Source organism: Anopheles bellator, chromosome 2 (genome assembly GCF_943735745.2).
Source record: "Anopheles bellator chromosome 2, idAnoBellAS_SP24_06.2, whole genome shotgun sequence".
Taxonomy (NCBI): Eukaryota; Metazoa; Arthropoda; class Insecta; order Diptera; family Culicidae; genus Anopheles; species Anopheles bellator.
Genome location: NC_071286.1, coordinates 43,451,588 through 43,464,350, shown reverse-complemented (window position 1 = coordinate 43,464,350; position 12,763 = coordinate 43,451,588). Strand labels below are relative to the sequence as shown.

The following is a 12,763-nucleotide window of genomic DNA, read 5'->3' as shown; positions in this document are numbered from 1 at the left end:
GCTTGGTTTATTGTCCCATTTATGTTGTAAGCGTCTTGGGCCATTTTTTAACACTTTCTCGACGTTCAATTCACTCCCTTTGTGTTCTACCTCGCGCATCCTATCCGACAACCTTATTTGTTGACATGTTTAGAACAATTGTTGTTAATGTGAAAATAATGATTTCCACCTCAACGAGGTCGTGTAGTTCCGTAGTTTATAAATGATGGATATTATAGTGCGACAGAATAAACCTATGAACAGTTTAAATCCACACGGCGGAAAGATGAACCCAGATGCATCCAGAGATCACAAACGACTGAAAACTCGTTGCGCTTCTCAAAAAGGGTGATAATGATATAGGGGCATAAAAGTGTGACGAGCAACGACAGAATAAACCACAAATCAAGCGAAAAGCGAATTTCCAGTACATTAAAACGTACACCACCACACAAAATGCATAACGAACAGGGAAATAGTAGAATCGGCTAACTTGCGTTCCGCGGGGAGCATGTCCCTTCATATTTCATTCTGTCGATGCCTTGATCGGCCAATGGTAAGCTAACAAACCAAATTTAGCGCGCGGGGCGATTGTGAATACCACTAATAAATTAAAGAAACACAACAGAAGAATGGAAAAATTAAAAGATATTTTAAGAAAACGTTAGCACGTCTTTTCCTTTCCCCGTGCGGTGGCCGCGAAAGAAATGAGTTGCAACCCAAAAATGATAACATTATTCAAATTTGTGTTCCTTTGATCTAACGATAGAATCAAAATGCACAACGTTGGATTTCGAAACTGCTCGAATTTCGGAACGACGAGCGGGCTGCAGTAACTGCAGGAACGGCCAACTGTCATTTTCGCGATTTTTTTGTCAACAATTTTTCGGGATGTATGTATGTATTTCTCTGAATGTATTGGTGGCCGGATCAAAGTCCGATTACAGCTGTCATTTCACGAGAATTGTAGCACCAATTGACGACAACAACACAGCAACTAGCGATCCACCATCCAGAAGTTGCTCGTTAGTTCTTTTCTAGTTTGTTCCGTTTACGTTAATTAGAACTAGTTGCGCACAATGTTTGCCCGCTGCTCGGCATCGCTCACCCGTTCGGCGGCACAGGTAAGTCCAGAACCAGATTTTGCATAATGCTGCGGCTCGACAGTCAACATGCTGCTAGGGTTGATAACGGGAGATAAGGATGCTCCATCAAGCCAGTGCCAATTGAAGTTAATTATATAATTGGCAAAGTGTGCGTGGTGGCGACTAACTCTCGATGGATGCTTTTGGTTCTTCTTGCCACTTCCCGTTCCCAGGGCTACCGTCGGTTCCAGAGTACGCTCGTCGTGGCCGAACACAACAATGAAACGCTCAATCCGATCACGGCCAACGCCGTCACCGCGGCGAAGAAACTCGGGGGAGACGTAACGGTTCTCGTGGTCGGTACCAAGGTTGGCCCGGTGTCAGAGGCGGCTGCTAAGTTGGACGGTGTGGCCAAGGTGCTGGTCGCCGAAGGTGATGCATTCAAGGGGCTACTGGCCGAGGCGGTTACCCCGCTCGTGCTGGCCACACAGAACCAGTTCAAGTTTACGCACATCGTGGCCGGAGCCACCGCGTTCGGTAAAGCCGTTCTCCCGCGGATCGCGGCCAAGTTGGACGTTTCCCCAATTTCGGACATTATCGGCGTAAAGTCGGCCGATACGTTCGTACGCACGGTGTACGCCGGAAACGCGATTCAAACGATCAAATCGAAGGATCCGGTAAAGGTGCTAACGGTGCGTGGTACCAATTTCGAGCCGGCTGGCAGCGGTGGCAGCGGAAAGGTTGAAAAGGCCCCCGAAGGAGACTTTGCGAGCAAAACCACGGAGTACGTGTCGCAGGAGCTAACGAAGTCCGACCGTCCGTCGCTCACGGCGGCCAAAATTATCATCTCCGGTGGGCGAGGCATGAAGTCCGGCGATAACTTTAAGATGCTGTACGATTTGGCCGACAAGTGGGGCGCTGCGGTCGGTGCCTCGCGTGCCGCCGTCGACGCTGGGTACGTGCCGAACGATCTGCAGATCGGGCAAACCGGAAAGATCGTGGCCCCCGAGCTGTACATTGCGATCGGCATTTCCGGTGCCATTCAGCATCTGGCCGGCATGAAGGACTCGAAAACGATCGTTGCGATCAACAAAGATCCGGAAGCGCCAATCTTCCAGGTGGCCGATTACGGGCTCGTAGCCGATCTGTTCAAGGTGGTGCCGGAAATCAACGAGAAGTGCTGATAGCAACAACGTGTCCCACTGTGTGTCGATCGGCTTTTTTATATTAGTTCTAGGCGCAAAAATTTAGCTACAGTATACATAACAGGCTCGATCCCCGTAGCGATCCACTCATCAGTTGTAGTCCATCCATCTGCGTGCTACCTCAGTGTATTGGCATTCCCGGATTTACTTCTTCGGTGCAATAATTCCTTCCAGTTGAGCCTGCGTTACGAAGGGCGTTGACGGATTTCCGCACAAACGGGAAATAAAAGTTTGTGAATAAACGTTCCTTTCTAAAAAAAACACACCTAAATTCGGTTACCTTTAGTTGAGCGTTTGTCTTCTTCAGGAACGCTATCTCCTCCGAGTGTTTCTTCTCCTCCGATGCTCGCAACTCCGCATTCCGTCGATCGGCCTGATCCGCCTTGATCTTCATGTCACTAATGGAATTTTGCAGTGCTTCTTTCTCCTGCTCGAGCAGCTGGATCTGTTCCTGGAGTTTCTCCTTGCCTTCCTGCGCCTGAAGTGCCTTCCGGATGCCGAAAGAGACCGAACTGCAATACAGTGTCTCGTACGCCTCGAGCGACATGGCGATCTCGTCCCGCACGCGCAGCAACAACAAGCCACGCTCGGTACAGTTTATCGTGACCTGGCGGATGAGTTCGTCGAAGCACTGCGTGTAGAGTTCGCGCCTCACCGGGCAGATACCCGTTTCACGGGCCTGCGTTTGCTGTAAGCGCGTGTCCAGCATTTCCTGTAGGTTGATCACGTCCTGGCGGGTGGCCGGCGTGCTGGAGACCGTTTGCGTCCATAGCTGGCCATCTTCTTCCCACGTTTTCGGGGGCAGTATGCAGTTCAGGATTTCTTCCGTTTCACGTGGACTGTCCACGACCACGGCACCGCCCGATCCGGGTCGGCCCGCTTGTTCCTTCGGAGCAACACCATCTCCGGTTGGTTCACGCTTTTCGACGTGCTTCACGACCAGCACCGGATTGTTGTATCGCACCAGCGTTGTCTGCAACTCGACATTTCGGTCGGTCATTTCGCTACACTTCGAAAGGATTAACTTTCGTGCTAAAAACAAGGAGAAAGCGTTTATGAACGTTACGCTCGGTTGAATCTCGAACGGAGATTCACTAATGGATTGTGAAGAAAACAAACACCTGAATCCGGGTATCCATGGTAGCGAAAGTAAAAATGGGCAAATGCGGAAGGTTGCTACGATGCGGTGGTTCAACAACAAGTTGTATTTAGCTCACGCACCACGTTTCGAGGTGCGGCCACGTTCCGATGCAGCCATTTGCGGATTAACTGCATCCAATGGATCCTTGCGGTTCTCGGGATCTTTACGACCTCCATCCATTGCTTTGGTGATTGTTTCCAAATGAGCTGTTCAATTTCTTTGCGGCCATAGGCTGAAGAGTGAAGAGTGAACCGACAGGTATTGATAAAATTGTGTTCAATAAATCAAGTACGTAAGCCGTTCGATTCTGTTATCATATCTCTACATAACACATCGCTCAATAAGTCCGTAGGATAGCTTATAAAACAACAATATTTTGATATAATTTGTATTTATTCATCAACATAGTCTCCTTTTAAGGCGATACAGTCAGTCCAACGCTTCTCTAACTTTTCGATACCATGTTTGTAGAACGATTTATCTTTCCCTTCAAAATATGCCTCAGTTTCGGCGATGACCTCCTCATTCGATCCAAATCTCTTTCCCTGGAGCATCCTTTTGAGATCCGAGAACAGCCAATAATCGCTGGGGGCCAAAACTGGCGAGTATGGTGGATGGGGCAACAATTCGAAGTGCAATTCATTCATTTTCACCATCGTTTTCATTGACTTGTGACACGGTGCATTGTCTTGATGAAAGAGAATTTTTTTCTTCTTCATGTGCGGTCGTTTTGCGTCGATTTCAGCCTTCAATCGTTCCAACAATGCCATGTAATATTCGCTGTTGATTGTTTTACTTTTCTCAAGATAGTCTATGAACAATATACCATGACTATCCCAGAATACGGAGGCTATAACCTTGCCAGCAGAAGTTTGAGTCTTTGGGCGCTTTGGGCGGCTTTCACCGGCTGGTGTTCACTCAGCCAACTGCCGATTTGACCCAGGAGTGAAGTGGTAGATCCATGTTTCATCCATTGTGACGTAGCGACGAAAGAAATCCTTTTTATCACGGTTAAATAGGGCCAAACATGCCTCAGAATCATCGATTCGTTGTTGTTTTTGGTCCGGTGTTAGCAAACGCGGCACCCATTTCGAACAAAGCTTCCGCATACCCAAATGTTCATGCAAAATGGTAAACACACTGCCTTCTGATATCTTTACGGCCTCAGCAATCTCCTTCAATTTCAATTTGCGGTCGGATAAGACGATTTTGTGGACTTTTTGTATGCTTTCTTCAGTAACTGCCGAATTTGGGCGACCGGAGCGTTCAGCATCATCGGTGCTCGTACGACCACGTTTAAAGTCACCAAACCACTTCTCAACCATTTGCCTCGATGGAGCAGAGTCCGAATAACATTTGTCAAGCCACTGTTTAGTTTGCACGGTATTTTTCCCCATCACAAAGCAATGCTTAATGAGCACACGAAATTCTGATTTTTCCATTTTTTTCAATTTACAAAAGTTGATTGAATTGTTCACACGGTAACTTGGTAAATAATAGTCCGAATGTCATGAAACTTTGACAGATATCGTTTGAAGGTTGGTACTGTCTAAAAATCATAAGGATTCTGTATTTGTTTCGCCATCTATATGTCATCCTGCGAACTTATTGTTATGTTTCAGGTGTAGTCCGTTAGTAATGCTTAAGGAAGATCAATATTTCTATTTTTCTATTCTCTCAGACAAACTACTTTCGCTGTGCAAACTGCGAATCACTGAGAGTTTGCATTTGCTGTTTCGTTGATTAGCACACTGACAATGCAACGTTTGAGCTCATAAATTCGATATATGCAAATTTAAAATATATTCTGCCACTTTTTCGTTCATGGGTATATTTCGCACGATTGCACTTGCATGCATTTCGCCCGATTGCACTTGCATGCATTTCGCCCGTTCGCTGAAGCTTGTCAAAATAATCCAAACATAAACAAACCGGCATTTGGTTGGCAAGTCGATTGTGTGTTTGAACTCATCTGCAAGTAATTTTCCGAATAGACCTAAAAATGGATGACGATGACGATCTATTGGCTTCGCTGGACATGGAGTCCATCCCGAAACTAGCTGCCGTAACGGCAAGCCAGCAGACCGCTGGATCATCAGGATCTTCCCACAGTGCACCGGCAACAGACGTTCCGGTGGTGATTGCGAAAGTAAACAAAGGAAATTGCATCTTGGTCAACCCGAAGCAGCGCGGCAATCCGCTACTGAAGGCCATTCAAAACATACCCTGGGAGTACGATGATATCGTGCCGGACTATGTCGTCGGAACCACTGCGTGTATTCTGTTTCTGTCGTTGCGTTACCACAATCTCAATCCCGACTACATCCACGCGCGGCTGAAGCAATTGGGAAAGATGTACGAACTGCGCGTGTTGCTGGTACAGATCGACATTCAGGACCCGCAGAATGCTCTGAAACACCTGACCCGCATCTGCCTACTGGCGGACCTGACGCTAATGCTGGCCTGGAACGCAGACGAAGCGGGCCGCATCGTGGAGAAGTACAAACTGTTCGAGAATCGACCGCCGGACTGGATCATGGAACGGGCGGAAAAGTATCCACATGAAAGGGCGGTCCGAGCGCTGACCAGCATCAAGCCGGTCAACCAAACGGATGCGATGATATTGCTGCAAAACTACGGTACGCTGGCCAATCTCATCAACAGCAGCGAGGGCAAGCTCGGCATGGTTTCAGGATTGGGGCCGAGAAAGGTGAAAAAGTTGCACAAAACATTCAATGAAAGTTTTCGTAATTGATTTGTTTCAAAATTCTCAGAGCGATCGTTTTTCATTTTGTTGCGCTTGTCTTCGGATAACGTTGTTATTAATATTTATCATAAGTAATAGTCGAAGGATTGGCATATACCTTCTTCTCTTTTATGCTGCTGTTAGGCCTGTATTTTTTTCAAAACACATTCATTTAAAACCGCAAAAGCCGTGGTCAGAGTTTTCTTTATTTCCGCTGGAATTTGAAAAAAATGGCGGAGGAAAATAAGGTAAGATTCGTAGCAACGCACAAAAGAAAATCCGTTTCTGTCCGAAGCTTCAGGGAAAACATTTGGGAAAATGCCACTCAGGGAAGCCGGATACGTCACCAGGAACGCATTCTCTTTCAGTCTTCCTTATTCGTCCTTCTAAACCTGTCATAGTTTACTTTGATGTGGGCTTTACCGTTACGTGGCACAAAACAGGACACCAAATTTATGTTTTCCTTACGCTATAATTATTTGATTTTTATTTGTATAGGAAATTGTAATACATTTAAGTGCCATATGATGGTGGCGGTTATTCCCGTTTCTCCTCTTCTGCGTCCGATGCGGGTTGTTCTGAATGCTCTGCAGGCAGGGTCTCTGGAATACTAGCGTCCTCGGCAGCAGCTTCGCCTTCTTTCTGCTTTTCAGCAGCTTCAGCTTCATCCTCGACGGTAACGGCTGGTCTCTTCTTTCCACGGCGCGGACGTTCACTGGCTTCCGTTTCCGCGTTCGATTCTCCGTCATCCGGAAGTTCATTTTGGATCGGTGTCGGTGCCACATGCTTCTTCTCCGTTTCCGCCTGAAGCTGCTTCTGTTTCCTGGCCTCTTCGGCTTCGGCGTCGGCCTGCTTGATCTGCTCGTTCAGCTTTTCCTCCTGCTCCTGGCGCTGCTTTTCGTAGAGTTCCTTCATTTTTTCCTACAAAATAAAAAACTTGCTGGTTAATGCTGTCCATTTCGATGCGAACCATAAATACACGTACCATTTCATCGCGAATGACGTTCACCTTGCGCATGTAGAACTTGTACACGAACTGTGCCATCTCGGTCATGTCTTTGATGGTCACCTTTTCCCCGTTCGCTTCCGGTGCCTGCTCCGTTTCTAGTTGCCTGGCAGAGGGATATGTCTCGTCAGGTAGCAGCTCCAAGTGCAGTGGGCGATTCATGAGCAAACGGAAGGCCGGTTGCAGCTCGACACAGTTCTTGAACAGGGCCACGCGTCCAAAAATGTACAGCCCAAGCCGGGCACGGCTCATCGCGACCACCAACCGCCGTACGTCTCGGATGTGACCGATAGTTTTCGTGCGAACGAGTGACAACAGAATGTAGTCGTTCTGCTGGCCCTGATACTTGTCCACCGTCGTCACTTTGTGCGGTTTGCCAAACATCGGATTGCTGGCGCAGCGAGACTCGATGACGTCCCGTATCAGGTGCTTTTGGCCGTTGTACGTCGTCAGGATCGAGACCTTGTCGGCCGGGTATCCGAGCAGGCGCATGTACATAAACACCGCAACCACGTACTCGGCTTCGGCCAGATTTTGGTAAAAGTACGGATTCGGTTCCGTTTCGCCCACCCCGTTAAAGTCCTCCACGTTGATCAGCTGATACTCGTACCCGAACCCGGCATTGCCCCGGCAGTATTCCTCCCATCGGTGCACGTGGTCCAGATCGCCCAGCTTGCCGTAGCGCCACTTGTACAGCTCGCAGATACTGGACCGCGCACGTCCCTGTCCATCGAGATCGATGGTCGGAACACCCAGGCGCACCAGCCGCGTGAACAGTGACTGCTCCATATTGGAGTACTTCTGGAAGGCCATGTTCTTGATGACCGGCGGTAGCTGGTGGTGGTCTCCGATCATGATCCAGCGCTTCAACCGATTGTAGCCATCGGACGGGTTCTGTAGCAGCAGCGGAATGAATGTCTCGATCTCCAAAATTTGAGCCGCTTCCTCCATCAGTATGTTGTCGTACTTGAAGCCCATATTGACCAGCTCCTTCCGCTTGAGGGCGGCGTGCGTGCACGTCATGGCAATGATTTTCGCCTCCTTCACCAACAGATACTTTGAACGGTCGAGGCCACTGCGCAGCAGTTCGAATGCCCGGAACTCTTCCAGCTCGGTGAACATGTGGGAAATGTAGCGGAAGCAACTGTGGGCCGTTTCCATGTTTTCTTCCCACGTCAGGCCCCCGAACAGGGGTTGCGGCGCGTCGCGGAAGAAGCGAGTGAACGGAAACTGTTGCTCGAACTGCTCCCGGGAAGCATCGATTGCTCCTTGGCCGTTCTCTCCTGCGTCACGTCGCTCGAAATCGTTCAAGAACTTCTCCCACCGAGCGACCACGTGGTAGAGGTAGAAGTGTCCCGCCGTCTCGCAAGTGTACGCCACGTCACCACGCACTCCGAGCGATTCCTGTAGCTGCTGGACCTGCCCGAGCAGATCGATACGTTTCGCGAGCACGTAATTGACACGACCGTACCGGCTGTAGTCCTTTTCGGTTTCGAGCGATTCCTCGCCGTGACCGAGTCGAAGCAGATGCCGTTCGTCGATATCGAGCGCCATGATCTTCTCGAACAGTTGGTTGAGTGCCTGATTCGAGTGCGTCACGATCAGGGTGCGCTGCTGCGGGTGATTATGGTACAGATTGGAGATAATCTGGACCGCCACGTCCGTCTTACCCGTACCGGGTGGACCGACCACAAGCGTCAGGCCTGGCTGCATTCCCGCCCGAATCGCTTCGATCTGGGTCGGCGTGAAGCGAATTGCGTTCTTCTTCGGTTCATTGTATTTGTACGGGCCGCGTTTCGGAATGCGGTACGATTCGACACGTACGCGCTTCGGGAGTGGTTCTTTGTCGCGCTCCTCCGATTGCCGCTCCTCGTCGGAGTCCTCATCCTCCGGTACATCCTCAAACGTCAATCGAAACGGTGGCTGCACGGTGCGATTGTCGCACGCGATCTCGTACCCCGGGAAGCTGCCGGTCACGTGCTCGCAGTCCAGGAAGGTATCATTAAAATCGAGCACCCGGGCCTGGTCTGGCATGCAGCTGTAATGGGCCGCACCAGGATCACCGTAACCGAGCAGAATGTCGTGAAGCCAAGGAGGCACCACACACTCGGTGTTCATGAGGTGGCGGATCGTTTCCAGCACCGCCTTGAAGTTGTTCTCTTTCGGCTTGCGGCGCATCAGAATGTTGAACCCCTCGTACACGTCTTCCTGGCCGTCCTGCTCCTCCTCCGCTTTGTCCATGTCCTTTCGGTACTGGTTCGAATCCAGCCACACGCGGAACGTCCGCTGTTCGCCCGGCAGTTGCGGCCGCTGTTCGATCCCCTCCTCGATGACGCGCCCGTTCGCGTCGAGCATTCCTTCGATCTCGCAGCCTCGGACGTGCATCAGGCCCACCTGCGGCACGAAGCACTCACGGTAGTCGTACTTCGTGCCGATCGGTTGCGTCGGTCGTACCGTAATCAGGAAGCAAACGTCGTGCTTGCGAAGGTTTTCCCACTCCTCCTGTACCTCTTTGCGAACGTTGAGCGTCACGCTAACGTCGGCCCGTACCCGCGAGGGCTTCTTTTCGCCGATGTGCGGCTTCGACACTTCCACCACGGCGAACGATTGAACCGGGAGGGCCATGCGGGCCCAGCCACCAAACACCACGTCACCGTCTTCCGATTTCCACGGCAGCATCCGGCTGACCGCATCCTCAATATCCTGACGGATTTCATCTACAAAAGACCGGAGAGGTTAGAAAAAGTTTACCAAAAGTTCGGCACCGGTCGGTTCCTTACTTACAGGTCGATTCCAGTCGGAAGAGATTAAAATTACGCAACAGATAGTCGTGCAGCGTGAGGAACTGCAGGTTGAGTTTCGGCAGCGCGAGACATCCTTCGCCGGAGTAAAACTCCGTCGGGACGATGTTCTCGTTCCAGATGATGGCTTCGGTCGGATAGAGGGGCATCTCGTTGAGCGATTCCAGCTGCGAAACGCGCCGTTCGTGGCGCGAGATGAGCAGCTCCCGCAGGAACTCTTCGTCCGTCCGGTGCCACTGGAACGGCGGTTTGCCCGGCTCGTCCGGGATCAGGTTTAGGTAGCGGGCGATCTCGCGCAAGCTTTCGTTACTGAGCGCCCCAAAGTGCTTCTCCAGGGACTCGCGCGTATCGACCGTCGCCACGTTGGACAGTGCGAAGAGACGCAGATTCGGGAACTTGGCGAACGCGGCCTTCTGCAGGGATTTAATCTTCTCGTAATGAATTTGCGTCATATCGTGGTCGGTCAGCGGGTCTCCGGTTTCGTCGTTTATCTCGAACCGGGCGTAAAACTTGAGCATATCCAGCAGCTACCGCGCGCGTAACCAGAATGGAAGAAGAGGACAGAATAGAAACGATCAATTTATTGGCCAGTTTAGATAGTCGATTATGAGCTGCAGATAAAGAAAGTCATTAAAGCAAGATTAAGTAGTTCACAAATTGTGAATTGAGGACCCATCGAAAGGCGCCGCCGCCATCGTTACCGGATCAATGTGGCAATCGTTGCAATCTCGGGGAAAGCTTCGTCGCCAACGTCATAGAACGATCTAATCATCTTAGGTTGATGACCCAATGACTTTAAAGAATGTTACCAATCCAATTATCAACTAAAAATAACGGTAGCTGAGAATAGCCAAACATGAGGCGCGAAGAAGCTTATTGCCGTCAATAATAATCTGGTTTGTCGCTACAAAAGTAAACAATAGTAACCAAACATGTTTACACTTTACTCTTGATAAGCGGCGGCGCCACTGGCGAGAGTATTTTGCGATGTGGAATTTGAATTTAATTCGTTGCGGTGTGTAAACAAAACAATCGCGAGCCATGAGTGGCCACGAAAAAGGAAATGCAACAAACCTCAAAGGCGGAACAGATTAACATAACGCGCAACACTTGGTGCCACTTGACGTCATTACAATGTCTATCTCCGGGTCCAACTCCGAGAAGTGAATGATTTAAAACGCACTTTAAGCTACGCTCATTAGTTGATGCCGAAAAGTTCGCTCGCTCGCGGATAAACCCTGATGCGCCCCGCCGTGGCTCGGCCCGAGGTGACTCATAGTTTGGAAACGGAACGTGCGAGAATTAAAGCAACACACAGCCAGTCTGGATTGGTTCCGACCACTTGAGTGTGAACCTGTGGTGGGCAATTCCAGCCCCCCACACGGGCCAATACACTTTAATGGCCCCCGAAGCCAGCGTAGAATGCTCGAGTTTCGAAAGACGCGCTCAAGTGCGAGTCTTCGCGGCCTTCGCGGCTCAAAGTGTTCGTTAAATATTGATATATTATTTCCATTTTTGATTCCGGACGAAACAACACATTGTCGTCCCAGTGAGGTTCCAGAATTTAAAATTTGATGTATTTAAAACGTTAACTGGCCGCATAAAACCAAGACCCAGAGTGCGGGGATATTTGGGTTACCGTTTTTTTTAATTCCGGGCGCTGTAAAACCTGCGGCCACGAAACCTTGCGCGTCAGTGCCATGTAGTGCGTGTTGGATGGAGTCATAGTTTATTCGCTGCCTCAAGTACATGCCCAGCGGGGCCATTGTTTACGCAGGGACACCAACCATTTTGCCCGTTAGCAGGGGAAACCCCAAATTCTGGGCATCGGATAATTCCCGACTGAGCCCAAAGCATTTTCACTATGAGCACCCCGAGTGGCAGCAACATATTTAAAGCTCCCGACCACGACCACGACGACGCCGGTTACCGGAATTACCGGGAGTGTTGTCGCCCGGCAAAGGATAACAGCACGCGCTGAGACAACTTTTGCCATTTGATGCTGGCCGATGGGAGGCCGTCTTCGCATGACTTTTGTGCGTCCCGATGCTGGTGCGATGATGTCGGTTTGCATAATAGAACGCGATTTCCTACGATTCTCGTACCCATTCGTTTTTGTTACATGTCCGAGGTCCTTTTGTGTGTTCAGAGAGCTATTGTTATGCGTACGCGAGTGAGTGTTTCAACCATCTGCGCTGGAAGCATAAAAGAACACATAAAACGAGTTTTTTCTTGCATTGCGACGCGTGAAAGAAAGCGGCCATTGTTTAGAACACGGAGGACTTTCAATTTTAGGATAAGAGATGTAACCCGGCAGGAGAGAGAGACAGAGTATATTTATCAAAAATTAAAACCTTACCCCCCCCCGCAGGCTCCGAGTGCAATTAATTGAATGCGCAACCGACGTGCCAATGGTAGGTTCGGGCCATTAAACAAATCACTTGGTCGTCCCTCCGGCAAGGATCGCTCTCCGGTAAGTAAATCTATCACTGGCCGTCATCAATCAGCTCGGCTTGACAGATGAAAGGTCCAAAACATGAAGGAAAACACAAGGCCAACAGCAACTTCCGCCCAACTTTTCGCCACAAATGGAACTGGGCTCCCGTTTTCGTGTGTGTTCGATTATTCGTCACTGTCAGAATCCGGAGATCTGGGTTGCGTTACACGTTCTGTGCGGCCGGGTTTGACGAATAGATTATCGTGAAAAACACGTGCACGTGAAAACAGACCCCGATCAGATTAACGGTTGTTAAAAGGAGAAAACAAAGAAACACTTGTCACCAGGCTACTTTGATGGAAA

General features: G+C 49.8%; 4 protein-coding genes across 5 annotated transcripts in view; 2 read left to right on the top strand and 2 right to left on the bottom strand.

Annotated features, from left to right (window-relative positions):
• Positions 1-932: 932 nt before the first annotated feature.
• LOC131208372 (electron transfer flavoprotein subunit alpha, mitochondrial) lies at positions 933-2,523 on the top strand. 2 transcript variants are annotated; one of them, XM_058201105.1, is made up of 2 exons: positions 933-1,097; positions 1,298-2,523. In XM_058201105.1, the coding sequence occupies exons 1-2, from the start codon at positions 1,059-1,061 to the stop codon at positions 2,246-2,248; spliced, it is 990 nt and encodes a 329-aa protein (XP_058057088.1). In that variant the 5' UTR covers positions 933-1,058; the 3' UTR covers positions 2,249-2,523. The 2 variants fall into 2 exon arrangements, with proteins under 2 accessions (XP_058057088.1, XP_058057087.1); XM_058201104.1 differs by having other exon boundaries at positions 933-1,103.
• LOC131208373 (putative inner dynein arm light chain, axonemal) lies at positions 2,414-3,406 on the bottom strand. Its single transcript, XM_058201106.1, has 3 exons — positions 3,391-3,406; positions 2,550-3,301; positions 2,414-2,449 (listed from the first exon to the last, which is right to left on the bottom strand). Exons 2-3 carry the CDS (start codon positions 3,267-3,269, stop codon positions 2,414-2,416), a joined length of 756 nt encoding a protein of 251 aa, XP_058057089.1. The 5' UTR covers positions 3,270-3,301; positions 3,391-3,406.
• Positions 3,407-5,367: 1,961 nt separating this feature from the next.
• Positions 5,368-6,172, top strand: LOC131210618 (DNA excision repair protein ERCC-1). Its single transcript, XM_058203893.1, has one exon. It carries the CDS (start codon positions 5,413-5,415, stop codon positions 6,163-6,165), a length of 753 nt encoding a protein of 250 aa, XP_058059876.1. The 5' UTR covers positions 5,368-5,412; the 3' UTR covers positions 6,166-6,172.
• Positions 6,173-6,681: 509 nt separating this feature from the next.
• Positions 6,682-12,763, bottom strand: part of LOC131211890 (RNA helicase aquarius) — a 31,596-nt gene continuing 25,514 nt past the window's right edge. The window contains exons 3-5 of the mRNA XM_058205558.1: positions 9,947-10,490; positions 7,142-9,879; positions 6,682-7,077 (exon numbers count right to left, since the gene is read on the bottom strand). Coding sequence (XP_058061541.1) covers positions 6,694-7,077; positions 7,142-9,879; positions 9,947-10,490 — 3,666 coding nt within the window. The 3' untranslated portion in view covers positions 6,682-6,693. The remainder of the gene's footprint in view (positions 7,078-7,141; positions 9,880-9,946; positions 10,491-12,763) is intronic.

Excerpts from the sequence above, each read along its gene's own strand:
- LOC131210618 (XM_058203893.1), top strand. The coding sequence starts at position 5,413 with ATGGATGACGATGACGATCTATTGGCTTCGCTGGACATGGAGTCCATC.
- LOC131208373 (XM_058201106.1), bottom strand. The coding sequence starts at position 3,269 with ATGACCGACCGAAATGTCGAGTTGCAGACAACGCTGGTGCGATACAAC. Across the intron at positions 2,450-2,549 it reads AGACAAACGCTCAACTAAAG|GCTCAACTGGAAGGAATTAT; the intron begins GTAACCGAATTT and ends TTCGTAACGCAG.
- LOC131208372 (XM_058201104.1), top strand. The coding sequence starts at position 1,059 with ATGTTTGCCCGCTGCTCGGCATCGCTCACCCGTTCGGCGGCACAG. Across the intron at positions 1,104-1,297 it reads TCACCCGTTCGGCGGCACAG|GGCTACCGTCGGTTCCAGAG; the intron begins GTAAGTCCAGAA and ends TCCCGTTCCCAG.